Source organism: Acinonyx jubatus, chromosome D1 (assembly GCF_027475565.1).
Source record: "Acinonyx jubatus isolate Ajub_Pintada_27869175 chromosome D1, VMU_Ajub_asm_v1.0, whole genome shotgun sequence".
Lineage (NCBI taxonomy): Eukaryota > Metazoa > Chordata > Mammalia > Carnivora > Felidae > Acinonyx > Acinonyx jubatus.
In genome coordinates this window covers 56,758,388-56,783,961 of record NC_069390.1, presented here as the reverse complement: position 1 = coordinate 56,783,961, position 25,574 = coordinate 56,758,388, and the positions used below count along the sequence as shown (strand labels likewise).

The 25,574-nt window shown below is 38.3% G+C and overlaps 1 protein-coding gene and 1 pseudogene across 1 annotated transcript in view; one reads left to right on the top strand and one right to left on the bottom strand.

Annotated features, from left to right (window-relative positions):
* Window positions 1-25,574, bottom strand: part of POLD3 (DNA polymerase delta 3, accessory subunit) — a 52,050-nt gene that overhangs the window by 9,139 nt on the left and 17,337 nt on the right. The window contains exons 4-9 of the mRNA XM_027039812.2: window positions 22,850-22,889; window positions 21,486-21,618; window positions 15,528-15,783; window positions 14,156-14,228; window positions 9,265-9,430; window positions 6,565-6,671 (exon numbers count right to left, since the gene is read on the bottom strand). Coding sequence (XP_026895613.1) covers window positions 6,565-6,671; window positions 9,265-9,430; window positions 14,156-14,228; window positions 15,528-15,783; window positions 21,486-21,618; window positions 22,850-22,889 — 775 coding nt within the window. The remainder of the gene's footprint in view (window positions 1-6,564; window positions 6,672-9,264; window positions 9,431-14,155; window positions 14,229-15,527; window positions 15,784-21,485; window positions 21,619-22,849; window positions 22,890-25,574) is intronic.
* Window positions 23,121-23,892, top strand: LOC113593765 (GTP:AMP phosphotransferase AK3, mitochondrial-like; annotated as a pseudogene).

Genomic DNA, 25,574 nt, shown 5'->3' with positions numbered 1-25,574 from the left:
GCATCTCCAGAGGGATCCCATCATTCCTGAACAGTTCCAGAAACAGTGGTCTTGGTATAAGGCCCATGAGAGGGGGAAGTGAAAATCCTCAGCTGACCTACAGCTTAATCACCACAGAGAAACTGCTGGTAAAAAGACTGGGTAGTTGCTTAGCCTCACCTGCTCCCTGAATCTCCTGGCTGTATTCAAATTCTTAGCACAAGTCTTGGATCTGAAATTCTCCCAACTGATTAGGTCAGTGTTAAAAATTATGACAGTGGAGGGTTCAAGGCCAAATGACCTAAAGAGGTGAAGCAAAACAAGAGCCAGAACGAAACAATAAATTATACACTTCAAGTATGAAATGGGCCCCAAAAACTTTATAAGCTCTGGGAAACAAGAGTCAGAAACATATGAGGAAAGTGGTCCAGCTAGTAACCCAGCTCTAGGAGAATAGAACATGATGGGAGCTCAAGTAAGCAAGAGAAAAGTTAAACCACAGAGCCAAGCTCCCATTTCTTTGAAGGTATAGCAATCAGGAAAGCTGTGTCACATGCGTTACAGGGGCAGGAGGAAAGTTTACACAGTGAGGAAGCCAAAGAAAAGGAATTTTGAGTCCTCACAATTAATTTAGGAGTTTTCATTCTATTTCCACTTCTGTAACCATGAAGACACTTAATCCTAGTGGCACCCTCTAAGACCCCTGTCACTGCACTGTATACAAATGTTTATCTAGATCCTCCTCTGACTCTAACCTCCATGGAGGCAGAGACACCACAATTTCCCTGGCACTGAACAAACAGTAACGATATTTTTAATAAAGGAAAACAATCATTTTTGGAATTTGGGATGAGGGGCTTCTAGGTCAAGGAAGAGTCAGCATATACCTCCCCCTCCCTTGCACATCCACCCAAAGAGACACATTACAGTGATGACTAAGGAATGAAATGCTGTAAACCTGCCTGCCACCCCTATCCCTGCCATAACAGGGAAGAGAGTAGAAGAGGGAGCCAAGAACTTGTAATGAATAAGAATTTTCAACAAATCCCCAGAAGATGGAAGGCAGATGGGAGAAAGGTGACAGGACAAGCATCAATTAGATTGAGTCCAATAGGAGAGCTTACAATCTATTACAAAACTTCTATTTTATCTGATTTTTCAAGTTGTGTATCACTTTAAATTTTTTTAAATAAAACATTTTGGGGCACCTGGGTGGCTCAGTCAGGTAAGCATCTGACTCTTGACTTTGGCTCAGGTCATGATCTCACAGTTGTGAGATCGAGCCCCACGTCAAGCTCTGAGCTGGGCATGGAGCCTGCTTAAGATTCTCTCTCTCTCCCTCTGCCCCTCACGTGCATGCACACTCTCTCTCTCTCAAAGAAATTTAAAAAAAAATTTTTTTAACGTTTATTTATTTTTGAGAGAGAGAGAGTATGAAGAGGAGATGGAGACACAGAATCCGAAGCAGGCTCCAGACTCTGAGCTGCCAGCATAGAGCCTGACGTGGGGCTTGAACTCACAAACTGTGAGATCATGACCTGAGCCAAAGTCAGTCACTTAACTGACTGAGCCACCCGGACGCCCCACAAAGAAATTTTTTTTAAGAAAGGAAGGATGGGGGGGCGTGTCAGGGTGGCCCAGTCAGTTAAGCATCCAGTCCTTGTTTTCAGCTCAGCTTCAATCCACAAACTGTGGGACTGGACCCCACATGGGGCTCTGTGCTGACAGCACAGAGTCTGCTTGGGATTCTCTCTTTCCCTTTCTCTCTGCCCTTCCCTTGCTTGTTCTGTCTCAAAATAAACAAACTTTTAAAAGAAAAACAAGGGAAGGAAGGAAGGAAGAATACAGAAAACAACTAGAATTTTCTGGGCTTTACAAACATTAATCATTCATTCACATAATATTCCCCACAAAATCACTGTTACTATTATTTCGGTTTTATATAACTGAGATTCAAAGAGACTAAAAAAAATTTGGCCACATTCATATGCTAGAATCCGTATGTGTCTGATTTTCCATCAAGGTAAATATATCCTCGACATACTTTTAGTGACATAAGCATAAGGAGGGTTTTCATACATTGGTGTATTTTAAATATATTTATAATGAATTTACAGCTTTTCAGATGAAAGGTACTCAAGAAGTGTAATTTAACACTTACCCCAGGACAGCAGAATAAGAACTGTAGTAAAACTAGTTACTAGCAGAGTAACCACTGTTTACCAGAGTGCTATGGCAGAGATGGGTCATTTTGGAAATCACTCATAGCTTCCTAGGAAAATTTATAAACTACCTATCTTAACCTAAAAAGGGTGGGGTGGGGGGGGGGGCGTCATTTGCTTAACATTCTCCATAAGTAATTTGCAAAAACTGAAAATGTTAGCAAAAACTTAATCAGCTAAAACTATTTCTTCCTAGCAATATATCTTTTTAAATTCTATCTTAGAGACAGAGCACGAGTGGGGAAGAGGGAGAGAATCTGAAGTAGGCTCCACATTCAGCACAGGGCCCAATGTGGGGCTTGATCCCACTACCCTGGGATCATGACCTGAGCCAAAATCAAGAGTTGGACATTCAACTGACTGAGCCACCCAGGCGCCCCTCTTCCTAGCAATGAAAACATTACTCTTAATGTGATTTCTATCTGGGTCTGGCTTTTTCTTGCTTTACAAAGAGAGTATGTAGAACTGCTAATGGTGCTTATGACTCTGCCAAGAAGAGAAATAAAGGAAAAGTCTCTTGGGTACAGAGTTAAAGATATGAAGTTGAAGGGAATTTTCTGAGAGAAGAGACTGCTGTTAAATACTTATGGAACACGTCAATAGAAAAAATGGGGTGAATAAGAAGAAAACCTGCTATGTCAAGCAGTGTCCTGGCATTGCTGACGTATCTTATTTGATGTTCATAAAAAGTCTACACGGTGTGATAACATCCCCATTAGAGATGAGGAAACAAGGAATTGAAGAAGTTAAATAATCTGTCTCCAGTTGCACAATAAGTGGCAGAAGGTTTTTTATTTTTAAAAATAATTTTTTTAATTTACATCCAAGTTAGCATATAGTGCGATAATGATTTCAGAAGTAGATTCCTTAATGCCCCTCACCCATTTAGCCCATCCCCCTACCCACAACCCCTCCAGCAACTCTCTGTTGGTTCTCTATATTTAAGAGTCTCTTGTTTTGTCCCCCTCCCTATTTTTATATTCTTTTTGCTTCCCTTCCCTTATGTTCATCTGTTTTGTATCTTAAAGTCCTCATATGAGTGAAGTCATATATTTGTCTTTCTCTGACTAATTTCACTTAGCATAATACCTTCTAGCTCCATCTGCGTAGTTACAAATAGCAAGATTTCATTCTTTTTGATTGCTGAGTAATACTCCTTTGTACAGATATACCACATCTTCTTTATCCATTCATCCATCGATGGACACTTGGGCTCTTTCCATACTTTGGCTATTGTTGATACTGCTGCTATAAACATTGGGGTGCCATGTACTCAGTTAAGTGGCAGAAGTAAGATTTAAACCCAGGTCTGTTTTACTCCAAAGTCCCTGTCATTTCTTCCACTTCTGCTGCCCATTTGCTAATTTCCATCTGAAGACAGCATATTGAATAGTATATATTCAGTGTCACAGGAATAAAATGGTAATAGATTAGAGTTTGTGTAAAGGTTTAAAATAAAGGCCCTCTAGCTTTGAGATGAAGAAGAAATTTAGGAATAAAATGGCAAAGGTTTGCAAATTTAGTCAGATGCTAAAAATTATTCTGCCAGATAAAAAATCTGAGAGCCTCTCATTTATATTATCTATTATTATAGGTTGTTCACCTCTATCACATTTCTTCTCACTTCTTTCTAAACTAATAACCCCACTCATATTTCTAATCACCCACAGGTATTATTTTTGTGCACTAATGATCAGCACTCCAGAGAATATTTCAGAAATATGTAATGAGTGTTTAATCAACCACAGTAATTCCCTGACTTAGAGCTGACTCCTTCACTGGAGTACCTAGTTTACCTTTTCAAAGTACATTAGGTTGATGGCTTGAAAGCCTTTTCCAGATTCTTCCCCAAATCCTTTTCCTGGTTGGAAATAGGGAAGACAATTTCAATAGCACAGTAATATTCCTGTTACTTCCTAATTATTTTCCCATGTATCTTCATGGAGTCGCTTCTATTTCCTTAATTCTTAACTTGATGGCTCTTGTTTCAGCCACACACTTGGGTATCTTCCTTTCAGGTGTCTTAGTCAAAGCATTTTGATAAATGACATGGAATGAGTATATAGTGACAGCTCCTCTAGGATGCTCACAATGCCCTATCCCTACCTATTCCAAAGAGTCATTAAAAAAAAAAACCACAGCTCTGGTGGGCACAATACCTCTATAGGATATCAGAGCTTATAAACTCCTACATGCAAGCATGACTGGTAGGATCTAAACCTATGGAAGAGTCAAAGATATACCTACATCATAGATTTAACTTCCTTGTACAATTTCTTAGGTCTGTTCATTTCTTTTCCATTACTGTCATCTGTATATATAAATGGCTTTCTCACTCATTTGTACATGTACAGTCGCTGAGTTGCTTTCGGGGTGCCTCTGTTGCCATTTTCAATTCTTACAGAAATTTCTGGTAAGAGTAGAGCCTAACAAGTTTATTTTGTCCTTTACCAGCAGAACAGGTTCCTTTTCCTGCATTCATTATTCTTCTTTAATTTCTTTTAGCATCTGTTTGTTTGTTTTGTCATTCTACCTTCATCTGATGCTGAATTCCTTTGGAGTAGATTTGCCTGACCCCTCAAAATGTTTTATACCCATTATGGCATAAATTCATAGAGAACGGATTATAGAAACTCAAGCTTCTCACCACCGTTCTCAAAGCAGGGTAGAAGTCATCTGGCATAGCAGTTTGACCAAGGCATCTTTCTCGTTAGCCTCATCCTCTTTTTTTTTTTTTTTAATTTTTTTTAAATGTTTTATATTTATTTTTGAGACAGAGAGACAGAGCATGAGCAGGGGAGGGGCAGAGAGAGAGGGAGACACAGAATCGTAAACAGGCTCCAGGCTCTGAGCTGTCAGCCCAGAGCCCGACGCAGGGCTCAAACTCACGGACCTCGAGATCATGACCTAAGCTGAAGTCAGACGCTTAACCAACTGAGCCACCCAGGTGCCCCAGCCTCATCCTCTCTCTATATACCTTCATTTACACAATTTGGGAAGAGATCTTGGCTCTTCGAACACCTGATATTCTTTGAAAAGGCATATGAATTTTCCAGGTAAGAATCTTGCCCTTATTCTGTTTATCTTACAATAGAGCCCACAGCATAAAACTAGAAGGGTCCTTAGTATCATTCCCTTTCAACAATGATACTATAGATTCTCAAACTTAGCATGTTTTTATTTATGTGGCATGGAACATCATATCACCAACACCCTTGATACCTACAATATTACCTGTTTTAAAAGATTCACATGAAGGTAGCCAAAGGAATATCTCCATTTCATTTTTTAAAAAGAAAAGCTCTTCAGGGCACCTAGGCAGTTCAGTCAGTTAAGCTTCCGACTTTGGCTCAGTCGTGATCTCATGGTTCACGGGTTTGAGCCCCGTGTCAGGCTCTTTGCTGTCAGTGTGGAGCCTGCTTCAGATCCTCTGTCCTCTCTCTTTCTGCCTCTCCCCCACTCACACTCTCTCTCTCAAAATTAGCATTAAAAAAATAAAAAAATAAAAAAGTAAAAAATAAATTAGAAAAAGAAAAGCTCTTTTTTTTTTTTAATTTTTTTTTTCAACGTTTATTTATTTTTGGGACAGAGAGAGACAGAGCATGAACAGGGGAGGGGCAGAGAGAGAGGGAGACACAGAATCAGAAACAGGCTCCAGGCTCTGAGCCATCAGCCCAGAGCCTGACGCAGGGCTCGAACTCACGGACCACAAGATCGTGACCTGGCTGAAGTCGGACGCTTAACCGACTGCACCACCCAGGCGCCCCAAGAAAAGCTCTTTGATAATATACATAATAATAATCCTTATTCTCTTTCCTTTTATGTTATTTTGCTAAATTACCAAAAAGCAATGGTTCTGATCAAAAAGCGAAAGCAGACTCTAATGGTGCTATTGTTTATCTCTCAATACTACAATTACTGTCATTGTGACCTGTAATTAATTACTTTTTAACTCCTTGAGCGTCAAAGTAAGAATTGACCCCTGCTATCAACTAAATGTTTGTGTTCCCCCAAAATTCATATTTGAAGCTCTAACCCCTAACGTGATGGTATCTGGAGGTGGGGTCTTTGGGAGGTAATTAATGGAATCAGATTACCACCCTTATAAAAGATGCAAGAGAAACACTTTCTCTCTCTGCCATGTGAAGATACGGCAAGGAGATATCCTACAAACCAGGAAGAGAGCTCTCACCAGGAACTACAATCAGGCAGTGCCTTGGTTTTGGAATTCTCACCCTTTAGAACTGTGAACAGGACAAATTTGTCCTGCTTAAGCCATCCAGTCTATGGTACTTTTGCTATAACCCAAGTAACGGAGACAATGACACTAGCCAAAAATTAATAGCAACCTTTCATAGCCCACCTTCATCTTCACTGCTATCAGACTCAGGAAGTTTGATTCTTCTCCTCTTTTTCTTCATACTTTCAGTTTCTTTTGTCTCATCATCAGATAACTCCATTCGCTTCCCCCTGTTGCCATCCAGGAATAATTTAATCATGTTACACAAAATAAAAATGTAAGTATTCATATGCTACTATGGGTCTTGCTTCATAACTCCTGGTCTTAATTCCAGAGGATAGAAGAGTCAAAGTAGACCAATAAGGATTCTTTTTAAGGATACTGTGCTGACCACAACTAAGTCATTCCATGGGGTGACCAGAATGAAACATTTTTCTAGCTCTCTATATAGTTCACTGGAAACTACTTACCAGCTCATCAATTATCATTACAAATTCCTTCTTACTTTTCCTACTGACCTTTCAATCATTCAACAAGCTTTAAATAAGCAGCTACTACATACACAGGCTTTTTGCTAAACACCGAGGATGCAAAGATGAAGAAAATACTGTTATCAAGAAGCTCTGGTGGGAGAAATAGATATAAACACCACCAAATGTAAGACAATGTGATAAAGACTACTGGACAAATAAAATGTTATGGGACAAGACTCTTGTACGAAAACTAAAAACTAAGTGGAAATTCATCAGGTAAAAAAAGGGAGACAAATATTTTAAAGAGAAGAAAAAAAATGTGCAAAGGCATAGACATAAGACCTTAAGGTGATTCTAATGACATAATAAAAAAAACCTAGACTCCATCTTAACGTTAGTTTGCTCCTCTGGATACTCTATCACACTATTCAGATATGTATAAAATGTGGTTTTTATCTTCAAGTAACTTATTCCTTATGTAACTTTATCAACTTATTTTTCTACCTCAAGCTAGTAAAAGACAAACCCCAAATAGGTAAAAAAACAAACAAAAAACAACAAAAAAAGATAAAGAGCAGAAATTAATGAAATAAAACAGAAAAAAACTAACAAGGTTAAAAATTGTTATTTTGGGGCAAAAGATTAATGAAATTAATAAACCCTTCTATAAGACTGATTAAAAAAAGACAAAACAGGGGAGCCTGGGTGGCTCAATCAGTTAAGTGTCCAACTCCGACTCAGGTCACAATCTCGCGGTTCATGGGTTCGCGGTTCCGTGCTGACCACTCGGAGGCTGGAGCCTGCTTTGGATTCTGTGTCTCCCTCTCTCTCAAAAATAAACATTAAAAAGAAAATTTAAAAAAAAAGACAAAACAATGTATTACCAACATGAGGAATAAAAGAATAAAGGAATCTGTAATGATAAGTACAGATTTTACAGATCCTCAAAGAATAAGGCTATAGTAGGGGCTTTATGCCAATGAACTCAACAACTTAGATGAAATAAATTCCTTTAAAAACACAACCAAAACTGACCCAACAAGAACAAGAAAATTTGGATGGCTCTATTTAAAGAAATCAAATTAATAAAATAAACTTCCCCACAAAGAAAACTCGGCTCAGATTCACTGAATTTTATCAAACTTTTAAGAAAAAAAATAATACATATCTTACACAAACTCAGAAAACAGTTTTCTACTAATTCTATGAAGTTACATAACTTTGGTACTAAAATATAAAGACATTATCAGAAAACTAAATAACTGATCTATCAGCCTCACAGATGCAGTGGCAAAATATCCTTACAATATTAGCAAATAAAATCCAACAACTTATAGAAAGGATAATGTATCATGACAAAAAATTAGGTTTATCCCAAGAATGCAAGGTTGGTTTAACACTTAAAAGCCGATCAAGGTAATTCACCACACTAACAGAAACCCCAAAAGATCATCTCAATAAATGCAGAAAAAGCATCAGTCAAGATTCAGCACCCATCCATAAAAAAACAGAAAAGGACAGCCTCCATCTGGTAAAGGGCATCTACTTAAAACATACAGTTAACATCACACTCAGTAATGAAATACTGAACGCATTCCTGACTATAACTGTCAACAATGAGTATTACACCCATGGGCTGGGGACATTTTAACCTACCAATCTCACATATTCCTAGGAGGTAAGGCCCACTGGACAGAGCCTTGACCCTCTGAAACTTGAGCATTTTGTTGATGTTTTCTACTAGAGTAGCCCCAGCCTTGCTACAAAAGTCAAGTATTTCTGGGCCTATCAGTGCTGACAGTGTCTTTAGAATTTCTTTCAACAGACTAATTCCTACCAACTATGAGGTAGTGTCTCAAATTCCTGGATCCATTTTTAACAGCTTGTGTGCTTTTTATTTTCTTTTCTAATTACATTTTACCACTTGAAAAATAAACTCATTGATATAAAAAGAAAACAAAGAACTTTTTCTCTTAAATTTGACTGGAAATAGTAACCCCTCACTTGGCAATCTAAAGTGAAAAACAGACACAGACACAATCAGGCACACTTATGCCATGTCCACAAATTTAAAATGAAGTAAAGAAAAAAAAGGATAATCAATTTAGTTCAATGGGGCCCAAAAAACTGGATTTGGGCTCTAAACCATCTACACTGGCTGTTCCACAGTTCTACTTCCCTAGATAAGCTACTGAGCTTCTCTCTTCATTTTGGTTATACAGCTGTATCCCTAAGGCATTAAGTAGGATTTAGTACTCAACTGAAAACTGCCCACTGTCAATAAGCCCAAACAGACCTTCTCACCCCCAGCAGAGACACTCTTCCCTCACAGGCAACAAAATTTTCCTACCTTTTTTTTTCCTTCTGCTGCATCTTAACAGGCTCTGCTTTTTTGCTGGGTTTCTTCAGGCCTGTAGGGGCTGCCAGCTTTGGTTCAGTGACAGACACTGGAGGTTGCTCCACTATTTTTTCTTCTTTCACTGTTTGTTCTGAATCCAAATTGACTTTAAGTTTATCTACAAGTATAGTATAACAGATGATATATAACCTCATCGTGCAATATCAATCTATTATTCCTCTGACAGTCGACTAAGTGCCAAGTAATTGGTTAGGAGCAGGGGGCTAAAGGGATAAAAAAACAGTCCCTGTCCTAACAGAACTCATGGTCTAGTCAGAGAACATTTCTCCTTTCCAACTACCACTCTAGCAGTAACTGTTTTCATTTCTGCCTCTTGCTAATCCTTCATTATATCACAACTCCCAGGCCAAATAATAGTAAAAGCAGGGCTTAGAAAAAGCAAATACAACTATATGAGGTATCATCATTCTCATTTATATATCACTTATTAGATGAGAAAATTAAGAGTCTGAGAGATAAAAGACGTTTCCTGAGTATACAGTTTACAAATAGTGACAACAGAAATTCGTACCAAAATCTTATTTCCTATTCCATTCTATCTTCTTAAACCTGGATACTCTTATCATCTCAGTATTATCTTAATTATATAATTTAAAGACTACTTTGGAATGAGAAAAGTTTGATGCAAACTTTTTCACTCAGGATAAGTTACCTAAAAGTCAATCTTCTCTGTAAAAACTGAATATTTATGAGATTACTGTAAGGATTAAAAGGGATTAATATGTGAGGTTGTATGGCTTACCCAAGGTAACACTGACAGAAAAGGTTGAGAGACAGGATTTGAACCTAGGTCAGTTTAACTCCTCAAAATCCTTACCTCTTTCCCTACACCAAGCTGCAACTACTATGCCATGCAGAGGATTAAAAAATGCAAGCAGGATGGGCCTAGCCATCTGAGAAATCATAGAAGAATAGCCTTCGTGCTATATTCAGTGACAGTTTTTTTCAAGAAAAGTCATAAAATACTCTTAGCTGTGAACAGCATGAGGCTCTTCAATAAGTAGCTTTGGTTATATGTAAAATGGCTAAAACCAGCTACAGTGTAGGAAAAAGACCAATTGATAGCTTAGCCTTGGCCATTACATACGGCTTAGTATAATAATTTATAAACAAAGTATATTCTTTGAAAGAATAGATGATGGATAAAAGTATAACATGCAGCTCGTTTATACTTTATTTTTTGAAGACTTTACTGAGAAATCTGGTGGAATCCACCAGAGAATGGAGGCATTTTCTCTTGCCTTTTCAAAACTGTTGTTCTCAAGTATCAGTACTTCTCAAGTTTTTCCACCAAATAGTACAGGAGAGTAAACATGTATCTCTAGGGCGTCCAGAGTCAGTAACTGATTTCCAAAAAACCAGTTCTCTGAAGCTGCATGTATATCCTTAAAGTTTATGCAAAATTTGCATCGTTACAGAATTTATATCATATTGACAGCAACTGTTTTAAAATTATATAATAGGGGCACCTGGGTAGTTCACTTGGTTAAGCGTCCAACTCTTGATTTTGACTCAGGTCATGATCTCACAGTCATGAGATCTATCCATCGATCGAGCCCCACGTCAGGCTATGCACTGGGTGGGAAGTCTGCTTGAGATGCTCTCTCTCTCTCCCTTTCCCTCTGCCCCTCCCCCACTCTCTCAAAAAAGTAGAAAATAAAATAAAATAAAATAAAATAAAATAAAATAAAATAAAATAAAATAAAATAAAATAAAAATAAGTAAAATAAAACAATTAGGAGGAAAAACCTCCAAGTATTTCCTATCTCACTCCTGGGGTAAGGAAAGCAAGGCTATTGCATACAGTCTACCAATTTCAGGAAACAGATCTTAATTAAAATACCAGTGACCAAAGAGATTCAGCATCCAGAGTTTTCACTCTGTCGTGGTTTCACAGTATTTGGGGAACTCCAAATTATTTACATATGCAGCTACAAATGGCCAATTAGCTGGTAAAGAGGCAGCTCATTGCAACACTTTCAGACTACTGTTAAGGAAAATTTAACCACATTTTCTTTTTTTCTGAATGATCAAATCATTTGTATCATTGACTAATTAAAAGCATCTCCTTTTTATACTCAAAATATGAAACACCTTTAGAAGCAAGATACAGATGATGACTTTTTAATTTTGTCACCAATGCTGTAATTTTTTTCACATATGGAGCATTACGGTTCTTGTTAATGAGATAATTCATATGCCAGAAAATTTATCCTTTTAAAGTATAAAATTCAGTGCTTTGTAATTGTGCAAATATCAACACTATCCAATTTTAGAACATTTCCATCACCCCAAAATAAACTCTGTATCCATGAGCAGTCACTCCCCAATCTCAGCCTAGCCTGTAACACTAGTCTACTAATCTACATTGTCTCTAGATTTGCCTATTCTAGACATTTTGTATAAATAAATTTATATAACAGGTGGCCTTTTCTGTCCAGCTTTTTTCATTTCACATATTTCAAGATTCATCCATGTTATAGTTCAAGGACTCATTCCTTTTTTGGCTCAATAATATCCTATTGTGTGGTTATATCACATTGTGTTTATCCATTCATCAGACGATGGACCCTTGGGTTGTTTCACCTTTTTGGCTATTATGAATAATGTTGCTATGAACATTTGTGTACAATTTTTATGTGGACATACAGTTTTAATTCACTTGAGTAGATATGTAGGAGTGGAAGCACTGGATAATTACTTAACTTTTTGAAATACTACTATACTGTTTTTCAGAGCAAGCACATTATTTTATATTCCCCACAGCAGTATATGAGGGCTTGACTTCTCCACATCCTTGCCAACACTTGTTATTGCCCGGCATTAAATTTTAAATGTTTCAAGTCTCCTCAACTCTTTTCATCCAACTCTCTTCACTTTCATCACAATGATCTTGTCATGTCTCAAATACAATAAAAATATTTATCATTTTACTTTTTTCTTTAATGTTTACTTTTGAGAGAGAGAAAGAGAGGGGGACAGGAGATCTGAAGCAGGCTCAGCACTGATAGCACAGAGCCCCTCGTGGAGCTTGAACCCATAAACCATGAGATCATGACCTGAGCCAAGTCAGACACTTAACCCACTAAACCATTCATCCGATAAAACATTCATCATTTTACTCTAAACATTCATCCTTGAAAAAACATTAGATAAATCAACTTTAGAAGCCATTCTTTTTATTAGGTTAAGTATTTAATTCTTTTATTTTATCCAGTTTCCCTACTCCTTCTATCACTGTCTGCCTAGCAATTAAAATAATTAACTATTTTATTCTTTATTGATTTGTCTGTCTCTCACAGTAGAATGTGCCATGAAGGCTGATACCTTGCTTGTCTACATTTCCTCCACTGTATCACCATGGATAATAGTTGCAAGTACACAGTATTTGCTCAATAAATATTTCTGAAATAAACACATGAATAAATTATATACTTCTGTATAGCTTGATTTTTTTTACAACTAACAAATATTCACAGCTTATATATTATATATTTTAGAAATAATAAAATTTTTTAAATTCACTGGTTACAAATGCATAAGAAAACAAAACAAAAATAAAAACGTGGACCTAAAAGTCACCAAGGAACCACACACACTCTGATTGGGTTCAGTGGACCAGTACCAGCCATGCAGGCCAGTGACATTAGCACTATCTATTTTCACAGAAGTAGGGAGCCCTCCTTGTGCATTCTGCCTGCAACAATACAACACGCTTCCCAATAACCTGAAGTATCAAATTTTCTACATATTTTCAAACGACAAAAACCTTCTCTGATGGATTTTATGGCAAATAAACACTATCTACCCCAACGCCTCCTCCAACCACTAATCCGACCATCACAGGAAAGCAGAATTCTGACTAATTTTTCTTGCACAAGCATGTAACAAAACACCTTCCCACAAGATCTTTGTAAAACTGATGCTCCAAGAAAGTGTGCCATAATTGTCCTGTGGCTCCTGAATGCTTTCTGGTATTATGCCACATAGCCCTTAGGGGAGGTGTACTTGGTATGAGAAGTATGAAAATATGTGACTACTGGTTCTTTCCATATGAAAGAATTCTAATTAAAACAAAAATTTTAAGGGCATCTGGATGGCTCAGTCTGTTAAGCTTCTGACTTTGGCTCAGGTCATGATCTTGTTCATGAGTTTGAGTCTCACATCAGGCTCTGTGCTGACGGCTTGGAGCCTGGAGCCTGCTGCTGGTTTTCTCTCTCTCGCAAAAATAAAAATACTAAAAAAATTTTTTTAAATAAAGGAAATCTTGCTTTCTCAAAAAGTATTATTTTTAAATGGCTACAATCACCTGTGCCCTTCTAATTCATACTGAGGTCTAGTTCATTAACATGAATAATCTGTAAAAAATAACTATAGAATGTCAAAAAGATTTGTTTTTGCAACCCCTTGGGAGACAGAGGTAATAATTAATAATGGTCACACCAGGCAAACTGACCCCAGCATCTAGGATATTAACCTCAACACTATACTGTTTAACCAAGCAGCCTCCCTTCTATTTTATCACCCATTTTCAAGAGCCCTATGAAACAAATAATTGTCTTTTCAAGGCAGGAAGTAAAAACAGGAATAGTAAACTACCACCCAAGGTAAACTGAACTCAGCTCACCCATTAAAATCCACTGTTCCAGTTGGGTTACTTCCATTCAATATATTGGTCAGTAGACTGCAAATTTATGTTAGGATGCAGCAAGTCTACATGGGACACCAGATGGGTAAAAACTGGGTAAGGTGGCTTTCACCTCAAATATGTTATTATATTACCATTCATGTATTAATCAAAGGAAGGTAAAAACATGCTTACTCATAGCAGCTTTTCCAAAAAAATTGTTCATCACATTCCCTTTCCCTGGTGCCTTGTTGCCTGCAGAAGATACCTAGAAGCAGAAAACACATGATTTTTTTTAGTGTCTAGGCTGTTCTTCAAGTCGGAGTCTTAAACAATCTCTTCAATTGCAGGGCACATTGTCACGATGGCACAGTCCCTATATAATCATGCCAAAATGTGTCAGCGTGAGATATAAGAACAAATCCACACCAGAGTATCTGATGTTAATCTCCAAAGCTTAGTTACTCATAGTTCTTACAGAATTATTACCCATGAATGTGTCTAAACTTTGAGTATATTTAAAAACTGCTTAGTTTGATAGAATTAAAACAGATCAGAGGCAGTATGATACACAACAAGGGAACCTCCAAAATGTTACATTTGTTATTATCAGAAGTGGATTTGAATTCTGGTTGTGCCATGTAATAGCAATCTGATATCCAGGCAATTAGCCCTTAGTTTCACCACCTACAAACGGAGATCTCTTCCTCACAGAATAGTTAGGAGGATTTAAGCAAAGATCAAACTACTGGCACACAGTAGTTCTATAAATGTTAGGGGGTTTCCCTCCACTCCCCTCTCCTTTTCTAAAGCAGAGGCCAAAAATCACGATGGTAATAACAATAATAACGATAACTATGGGGTGCCTGGGTGGCTCAGTTGGTTAAGCTCAGGACTTTAGCTCAGGTCATGATCTCCTGGTTCGTGACTTTGAGCCCGCATCAGGGTCTCTGCTGAGGCCACTTCTGATCCTCTGTCCCCCTCTCTGCCCCTCCCTGACTCATTTTCTCTCTCAAAAATAACTAAACTTTAAAAAATAACAATAATTATGCTTTTCTGGAGTATTTTTTAACAGTTTTTAATGAGACTTTTCTTAAGTCAATGCACTTTAGTTCAGATGTGTGAACAATAAATAAGGGAAGCAGATGAAGAAAAAAACAAGCAAAATTCATAAAACAGAATGAGAATGTTAAATACACTAGGAAGAAAGGCATACATGGCAAAGCTCAGAATATAAGATGTTCCCAAAATGACATATTGCTAATATACGATTCCTGGCACTTTATGGTTTTCAAGTGTTCTCACATGCATGATTTCAATTGGCTTGCAAAACAATCTTGTGATGTGCACAGGACCATTTTACAGAAGAATCCAAAGCTTGGTGAGAAGCATTTTCAAAAGAAAAAGGACAATTTCAGACGAGAATATCAAGAATTAAAGGATTCAGACCACAATGGAAAAACTAGACTATATTATTATATATTGGAACCTTATGTGATTAAACTACAATGCTCTTCTAGTTACCCATTCTGAGCTATAAAGACATCTTTAAACTTATATTTGTTACCTCTTTAGCCTCTGTTTTGGTTTCCTTGTTGGCTTCTTGGGTTTTAGAAGCAGCTTTAGAGGCAAACATTCCCATTATTCCCTTGGGCTGCTGTAAAATCTGTTTGGAGGTAGGTGGACTATGACCATTGGTTGTCAACTCATTATTGGCTTGTGTCTCACTTGATACTTGAAGATCTGACTGCTCAAACTTTTCGGAAGATGAGGATTCAGCAGGAGCTCTGGGAACTGCAGCTGCACACTGTATGGCACTAAACCTGAAGTTGGAAATGTTACATTAATTTCAAAGTCTTGCTTCTTCCACACAATACTTTCTACCTCTAACACTATTAAATTAGAAAAGTTTAGAACTAAAATGGATTTTAGAAATTATTTTGTGCAGGGGTGGCTGGGTGGCTCGGTCGGTTAAGCGTCTGACTCTTGATTTCGGCTCAGGTCATGATCTCACTGTTCGTGAGTTTGAGCCTGGCCACGGGCTCTGTGCTGGCAGTGTGGAGCCTGCCTGGGATTCTGTCTCCTGTCTCCCTCTCTCTCTGTCCTTCCCTTGCTTGCTCTCTCTCAAAAATAAATAAAAACTCTAATTTAGATAGAGAAAAAAGTATTGGAGAGATGTTGAGAGACTTGTCCTAGATTATACATCTAGTCAGTAACAGAACTAGGACTGGAATCTGAGGTCTTCTACCATACCATATTGAACATCTTACTTTTTTGAAGAAAGCACCCCAATTCAAAACAGTAAGAATATACCAAAAAATAACAAAAGATTAGTAATGTCAACATCCTTGGGAAATCAAATGGTTATCTCTTGTGTTTAAAGACCTTCACCTTACAGAGCTACATATGCAATAAATATTGACTGAACCAAAATTACGAGCTTTAAATATTAATAAAATTCCTGGCAACTCTCCTGGCCAGAGTGGGTCATGCTTTAAAACAAGGAAGAAGCTGGGAACAGAGCCACTGGCTCCTATGACCTGTGGTCCTTTATTGTCATTTGTTAAAAATTTCTAATAACACCCACTAACAGCACCAGACAAGTATGCCCAAAGCCAAGTGAAGAAATGTGGAACGGTATGCATGGCATATTAAAGGGAGCATTCATCTCTTCTATAATCATCGTAGATGTGCCTTGTTCACACAAATCCCAAGTTGTGCTTAAAGCAAAGTTCCTCAACTTTTCTGACAAAGAAAAACATTTTATTTCCCCCAGTCTTTAGCTTACTGGGAGTAGGTGAGAGCTCCTTGGAGGTAGGGAAGGGTACTATTCATCTTTTGTATTTTAGGTACCCAGTACAAGGCCTGGCACATAGAAATACGTGTGAAAGAATGAGAACTGAAGTCCCTGGAAGTGAGGCTTCTGGTTTCTCTCCCTTCTTTAATGTATCACCTCCACTTGAGGTGGGAAAAGTTAAGAAAGAAACTATGTGGTAATAGTAATCATTCGAGAGATCAACCAGGCACAACTTCTAGATTAACTGGCCTAAGAAAAAAGTCCCTGATACATCATTTAATTTCAGAAGTAACCTTAGACTGAGCAGCCCCAAAGCTGAGTCTATAGCTCCAAAATCTTCCCCTGATTTATTAGAGTCCACTTCAGAAAACCCCACACTAACACAAATATTTTGTGCATCAGAGTTAAGAACAGACGGAAATCATTTCCTTATACCCACTAGTCTTCCTCTCTGGCCTTGCAATGCTTCCATGTACACAGAAAAAAGCAATGGTTTATTTCATTGTCAACATCTGAAGTTGGCCCTGAAACAACTCTTTCTCCATTTGGTCTACATTCCACACCTTAGGGTCAGGACCAGAACTGGCAATAAGGAAGAGACCAAGTTAGGCTGGGAACATGTCCGAAGAGAGAAGAATCTGCTCAGTCCTAAAATTTCAACTTTCTTCCTGTCACAGCACTTCTTAAAACACACGAAACAATGAGTCAGATTTCAGTTGGCCCATAATTCTCAAGGGCAATTACAAACTTCTTTATTGGAGATAAATTCTTCACATTTCTACCCATTATACTTTAAGTATTTAAGTAAGGTTTCATTAAAGTGCTTCCTATTACCACATTTCTACTTTGCCATGTTTACTTTAGTGGTCCCTGAGTAAATATCATTTTGAACTTCTGAGTCCCCTTTATTCCTGTTTGTCTACTCAGATACAATAGAAGAACTGATTTTTAGAGCTTGACATGCCACAACTAGATTTTAATACAGATTATTTTTGAAATCTAATAGTACAATTTACATAAACCTATCAGGATATTCATCTTTTCTTGTAGTCCTTCCCTAAGAAACACCACTTATCAGGGTGCCTGGGTGGCTCAGTCGGTTAAGCATCCAACTTCGGATCACGACTCAGGTCATGATCTCACAATTTGTGGCTTCAGGCCCTGCATCAGGCTTTGTGCTGACAGCTCAGAGCCTGGAGCCTGCTTCAGATTCTGTGTCTCCCTCTCTCTCTGCCCCTCCCCCACTCATGCTCTGTCTCTCTTTCAAAAATAAACACTAAAAAATTTTTAAAAACCCCACCACTTATTACTCTAGCTATAGAATTATAGTTATTTATTTAATAAATATTTGTGTGCCTATTAAGGTTTGAGTGGTAGAGTAAAAGAACTAATGTCTATCATCAATTCACTCAACAGTTACTTACTAAATGCTTACCATTTGCCAGGCACCATTTTTTGGTCACAAAATAGACACAATCCCTGTTCTCATGGAACTTACAGAAACTATGTTTGGCAAGTCCCTATTTCTCCTCAAGGACCTGGCTGTATCAGTTACCCCATCTCCCCCAGTAGCTTCAACCATTTCTTCTCTTATGGCTCTTTCTGAATAGTACAAGTTCAGGGCATTCTCAACAATGTATATATTCTCTCTCAGTCTCAAATCCTCTTTAGCTACCTCTCTCTTTCTCCATTTTACAGTCCAATTTCCTGAAAAGACTTGTCCATTTTTGCTGTCCCACTTTATCATGCTCCCATTTACTCAGTTCACCAGATTCTGGCCACTCCATGGAAAAGCCTCTTACCAAGGCCATCACTAAATCCAATGGACACTTTTCAGTTCCTATTCTACTTTGCTTCTCAGTAAGATATGATATTGCCAATCAGTCCCTACCTCTTAAAACTCTTTCCTTGCTTTTAGAGCCCCCTATATTCTCGTGATTTTCCTCTCATCTCTGGCTGCTCCCATTTAGGCTCCTCTTCTCTTGCCCATCCCTTGAAAAGTGGCTATCTTTAAATAGCGCTTACTATGTACCAAACACTATTCTAAGTGTTTTATATATATTCATTCATTTACTCCTCAATAACCTGTTGAGCTTTGTACCGTTGTTAGCTTCATTTTACTGATGAGGAGACAGAGGCACAGAGAGGTTCAATAATTTGCTTAAGGTTATACAGCTAGTAACCATGGCCTCGGGTTTTACTTTCTGCCCTCCTTCATTCTACGCATTCTCTGTGAATGACTGTATCTACTGCTGTGTCCCAATTAATTACCTATTTTCTCTGATTCTGAAATCTCTATCTTCATGCCAGATTTCTCTCCTTAGCTCTAGACTCATCTATCTATTGCATGGACATCTTCACTTGGACTCCCCACAGGCTTCTCAAACTCAACATGTCCAAACCCAATTCACCATTTTTCCTTCTCCCCGCAAGCTTACTCCTCCCCACATATTCCCTTTCTTACTGATAACACCATCACCCAATTCAGCCACCAAGTCAGATATATGGTTATCATCCTTAACATCATGAACACCCCCACCCAGCCACATACACACACCTGGTCTCCAAGTGTGACAACATCCAGGTTTTGACAGCATGACTCTTGAACCTTCATACCTCTTCACCCTCAATACAACTACTATACTTCAGATAACTGTCATCTCCACCCTGAATCACTGCAATATCTCTCTTCACTGATGGCTTTGTCTCCCGATTATTCCCTTCTGATCAATGTTCACCATCTTATTGCAGCCAAGTGATCTTTTTTTTTTTAATATTTATTTTTGAATGAGAGGAAGAAAACAAGTACAAGCAGGAGAGGAACAGAGAGAGAGGGAGAAAGAGAATCCCAAGCAGGCTCTGCGCTTTCAGCACAGAGCCTGATGTGGGGCTTGATCCTACAAACCATGAGATCATGACCTGAGCCAAAATCAAGAGTTGGACACTTAATTGACTGAGCCACCTGGGTGCCCCAGGTGACCTTTCTATAAATGCAGCTCTGATCATTTCACCCATCTGCTTCAAAATCTTCAGTGGCTCCCCAGTGCCCTCAGAATAAAGTCGAAACTCTTTAACCTACTAGTCAAAGTGTAGACTGTGAGTCCTACTTTAGTCTTATATTTCATTATTTCCTACCTCTCAGTCTAAGTCCAGCCATAGAAAATGACTTTGGTTCCACACAAGCACCATGTTTCCTCACAGTTCTGTCCTCACTCTTCTACTTCTCCTTTTACTGGCTACTTCTACTTGGGCCTTAAGGCCTTGACTTAAATGTCACACCCTCTAGGAAGCCTTCTCTCTTTTGCCTCATCACTCCACCCCACCCAAAAGTGAGGGATGAGTGTCTGTGGGAAATCAAATAGCTATGTCCTGGGTTAGGCGATTATAAGGAAAGCATGTATTCTCCTAACCCAGGACATAGCTATTTGATTTCCCACCTATCCCCCTTTTTTGTTTGAAGAATCTTCTTGCTCATGGGAGTTGAGGAGGGTAATCAGTCATTGTTCATGATGTCTTGAGGAGGCCACTACAGTGGAGATCACTCAGAGGGCTATGAGAAGAGCAGGCCAGAAAGCAGTGTTCTGCTTTGCAATGCGTTCCCTATAATCTCCTAACACAGGCCCTAGCTATTTGATTTCCCACAAATGCCCCCCAAATAGCCTCCCTCAGTATTACTCCTATTATAGCACTGTCACGCTATAATGTAAGTGTTTACCATAGGACCATCAGTTCCATAAGCAGGTACTGGGCCATATTCACTCTACAGTGTGTGGCATGTCATAGGTACTCATCAGAACTTTGTGGAATGAATTCAAATGATCTCACTTAGTACCTATCAAAGTAGTAGGTGCTTAATATGTCTGGGGAACTGATTTGAACTCTTAACACAACCCCACAAAGTAGGTATTACTATTTAAAAGTTTTAGGGGCGCCTGGGTGGCGCAGTCGGTTAAGGTCCGACTTCAGCCAGGTCACGATCTCGCGGTCCGTGAGTTCGAGCCCCGCATCGGGCTCTGGGCTGATGGCTCAGAGCCTGGAGCCTGTTTCCGATTCTGTGTCTCCCTCTCTCTCTGCCCCTCCCCCGCTCATGCTCTGTCTCTCTCTGTCCCAAAAATAAATAAACGTTGAAAAAAAAATTAAAAAAAAAAAAAAAGTTTTAAAATGAATTTAATTTAAAAATGAAAAAGCCAAAACTCAAAGAGTTTAAGTAATTGGCCCAAAACCACCAGGCTATTAAGCAGCAAAGCCACAACACAAGCCTGTGCATTATGGTCCATCACCTCACTGAAAACGATATAAAGTACAAAAACAAACAAGATGTGATCCTGGCTGTGAAGATCAACTGCTTTTGGATGGAAGGTAGAGGGATAACAAATTAGAAATAGTTTTTGAAGGACGTTTACACTGGTTCCTGAAAAATGGGTAGGATTCAGACAAGCAGAGACTGGGGTAAGGGAGTAATGAGGGGGCACAACAAACATTTCTGGTGGCGGTGACAGGATAAATACATGAGAAATAGATTTATGGGGAGTCCACTGGGGTTTTCAATATGGGTTGTGGCTGCTATTTTTCACCTTATGATGTACTAATAAAACCAGGCATGTGTCTTACTGCAAGATAAATGGGGTTTTACTAGACTTGGCATTCACTCTTAAGAGGCAGCCACTGTGTAAACATCTTACAAAATCAATTCGTAAAGAAGCCCACAAGGAACATTAAGGAGCTCACTTGCTGCAGTTCTGCAAGTTGCTTTTAAGGATGTCATAGTCGGTATTGAACAGAGGCCCACTGTCCTTTAGCATGGCTTTCTGGATGCTGTACACATGGATGCTGGCAGTCACAGCTAGCTTGGACTTCACTGCTACAAGTCAACAGGAAAAGCAGTCTGTTAATACACAAACTTCATAGCATGTGGGGACTTTAACAAGAAACCCTTCTGCATTAAAACCATTTGCAATCTGTGGTGGTCCAAAAAGCCCTAAAAGGCCAAAGAGTCACATACACAGTATAACATCAACTCTTTTTTCTATAACAGGGACATAATGACAAGGTAGGTAGTGGTGAGTCAGTCCTAAGTACCACACCTGTGAGGGTATCACTCATCCAGTGGACATTCGGTAAACATTAATGAATGATTGATGATGACTATGATGTTCTGGGTTTTTTTTTTTTCAGTCAGGGAAGAATCTTTAGCATATAACTGAAGAATAATTTCTACCTGAGAAGACTCAATTATGTAATTCAATTTTTGTGCAGACAAAGCAACTCTATAACAAAAATACTAACCAGATAAGTCTGCAGAGGAGAAACACAGAAGAACATCACAAGAACAAATGTTAGATTCCACGAAGAGAGGGAATGTGCTTGAGTCTCCAGCACGTAGCACAGAGCCTGACAGAGTATAAATACTCATGATGTATCTACTGAATGAATAAATCTCACTTTGCCTACCACGGTGGGAATTCACAAAGAAAAAAGTGGACATCTCCACCACCCTAAATACCTCAGAGTTCTTCTGTAAGACAATGACACCACTGGTGGTGTTGTATAGGAAGTACAACAGTACAAGTTTTGTCTTGAGACAAAGGTCCAGATCATGTGGACCCTGTCATAAAATTCCTTTGAACTGGATTTTTAAATAGAACCATAGCATTAATAATTTTGAAATGGGAAGATAAATTTAATTTAGAAGTTCTATTAAGTCTTTCTGACTTTGGAAAAGCAATCTTTAATTTTCTTCCTAAAAAACTGTCCTGGAACACAAAACAGTATTTAGAGACTACTGTCTTTTTACAGTTGATGAGGTGTTCCACATGTTATTCATGACAGTTTTTTTGCAAGAATCACATGAGCTTTGAAATCCTGTGATAAAAGTGCTTTATAAATGTCAGCAGCTACTGGTCTTAAAAATGGGAAGTTAGGCAGATGTGGTATCCTATTTTAACATGTTTCAGAAACTACTAATAAAAGGAATATTCAGCTCTTCAGTTAAATAGCTAAATATACTGTACGCAGATGCTAGGGGCAGATTTTTTCTGTACCTACATTGATCCCAAAAGAAGAAAATCTTGCTAAGTTGCTAAAACACTTACCTTCCAATTTATCTTCTCTCACTACTGCAACCTTGTGGCACTGTAAGGAAATAACATCTCATTAGTGTTTAAAGTAGTAGTACAACTTCCAATTTGAAAGTTTCTTTGCTGATAATTCAATTGCACCTTGATGTGAAATTACGAACATTAGGTACCCATAAAAATCTGTATTACAGTTTCATAAAGTCAGGCTTATTTTTTAACTTAAGCTGTTTACTTTAAAACTTCATCGGGTTAAGGAAAGTGACAGAATATACATATCAACAATACAATGAAAAACCAAACAAATGGCAGCCCTCAGCTCACAGTGCTGCCAGCCCACAGGTCCCAAACCACAGAACAGGGTGAGTGTGCAACCAGGCCAAAGCCCTCTTTCTGTGCAGCCCGGGCCTCCTGAACGCAGTGATCATGGTGGCACCGAGCTCGGGCAAGGTGTGTCATCGCACATCACAAAATACTTTGAGCTGAAGCCCCTCTCCCACAGGGACCCACTCTGAGACAATGGGCTTGGGACACAGAAATTGGTTAGCCAAGACTTTCACTAAACAAGGGAAGCTCATTTCAGACAATGTCATGACTCAGCTTGGCCCTTCGTGAACTGAAAAATCTCACCCAACATAGCTGGGTATTAGATAGTTTTCCAAGGACACTTCCATAAGCAGAAGCCCTGGATCGTTTATCAGATAGACACGGTGATTAATCTGAACATGCCCTTTGAGGTCATTAAACAACACCTCACTCCTTGCTAAATTCATCCACCTAGCCACCCGGCCTATAACATCAAATTCATCCCTCCCAAAACCGTGATGATCTGACTGGAGGACCTATCATCCAGTGTGAGAATAACAGACCAGAAATGGTTCTCAAGAGATGGAAGGCTTACAAAACCCAAACAGAACTGGTCCTGGAATATTACCTACCAGACAAAAGGGGTGTAGGATACATTCTCCACAACAGAAACTGATAAGATCTGGCCCTATGCATATGTTTCCCTACAAACAAAAGTTCCACAAATGAACCAGAAAGCATCAGTTACTTCATGAGGAAAACCACATTTACCTAGTAAGATGAGCAGAAGCTCCTCGTCCATGCATTTAGAAGCTCCTTATCCTAAGACTGGCATGTATGAATTCTTTGAGAATTCTATTAGTTTCATTTCTACTGATTTTATCTGGAAATTAAGGATGTGTCAAATGAGTGAAATATAAAGATTCATCTTTTGAAATTATCTAGTGTTTTATCCAGTAATCTGTGGGTGTGCAATTGAAAAACATCAGAAATGTCTAAACTTAAAAAAAAAAACGTTTTTAATGTTTTTTTAAGTTTATTTATTTTTGAGAGAGAGAAACAAAGCACCCATGCATGAGGTGGGGAAGGGCAGAGAGAGAGGATACCAGGCAGGCTCCACATTGTCAACACGGAGCCAGAAGTGGGGCTTGAACCCACAAACCATGAGATCAAGACCTGAGCCAAAATCAAGAGTCAGATGCTTAACTGATTGAGCCACCGAGGCGGCCCTAAAAAAAATCTTTTAGAGCAAATTAAAAAAGCAATTGGTAGTAACCTAACATTTGTTCAGAAGAATAAGTGGTTGATAAAGTTTCCTTACTTTATGGAAAAGAAACAAAAAAATTCCATATTATTTGGGGAAAGTATCTTATAAGGGGCTTTTGCATAGACTGATGCAAAAAAAAAAAAAGCATCTTCAGCACTGTGGTATATGGCTTTGTGAGATATTATGTCTATAAAATTCCAAGAAAAAAAAAAACTGGATTTACAGATTAGTTGCAGGATGCAAATTCACTGCTACCTATACACTAAGACACTTATAAACTAGTCACATATGCTGTATTTATTTTGTCATTAAACATACCTTCAGTTTACTCGAATTTTCAATTTACTAAAAAATGTATTAATTAGCACATAAGAAAGTTCATTTTCCTAAGACTGTTCTTTTGAAAATACATGTGCACTGAGGGATGATTTACATCAGAAACAGACAGAAGTTCTTGCAAAAACACCAAAGCTGAATTTTCAACAGAAAATGTAAGTAAAGTCTTATGTTTTCAAATGTTATTGAGTTTAAAAATTTGTGCTTTAGGATCTACTTGCTAGTTTGCTTTGTAATCAAAATGTAAGATCTGCCTTGTAATTAATAAATTAATTACAAGAAGAAGAATAAAAGAAAACCCATGGCACAAGGAAACAGAAATAGATCACGTATGCTTGAGGAAAATTCCCTTGATATATATAACAATCATAATTAGTAAACAGCTATAGCAATTAAAAGCATTTACATGACAGGCTGAAAAAGACCAAAAAATAACTGAGTTTGCTGAGTTCTTTATTCCTAATCAAAGAAGTTGACACCTGCTAGCATTCACTGCCATAGTTATGGCCACTGTTATTTGGCAGGAAGAAACTCTACCGGTGAGTATAATCTGAGTTGCCATATTAAAATGAAAATGATTTGATCCCTTAGTGGGGTAACAAGGATGCTTGCTTACGTCCTGTGGGGCATATGAGAGCTAGAGGAGAAACATGACTCTTGAATGGTGTATTTACTCTTAATGTACTTGGTGCTAAATCAAATGAAACAAGTCCTTGTACAAGCTGTTATTAACTGCCTTTGAAAATGTAGCCCATTTTATTCCAGGCACTCAAAATACAAATGCCAGCAAGTGGTTCTTATGTATTTTGTGGAGGAAAAAAACTTACTTTCCTT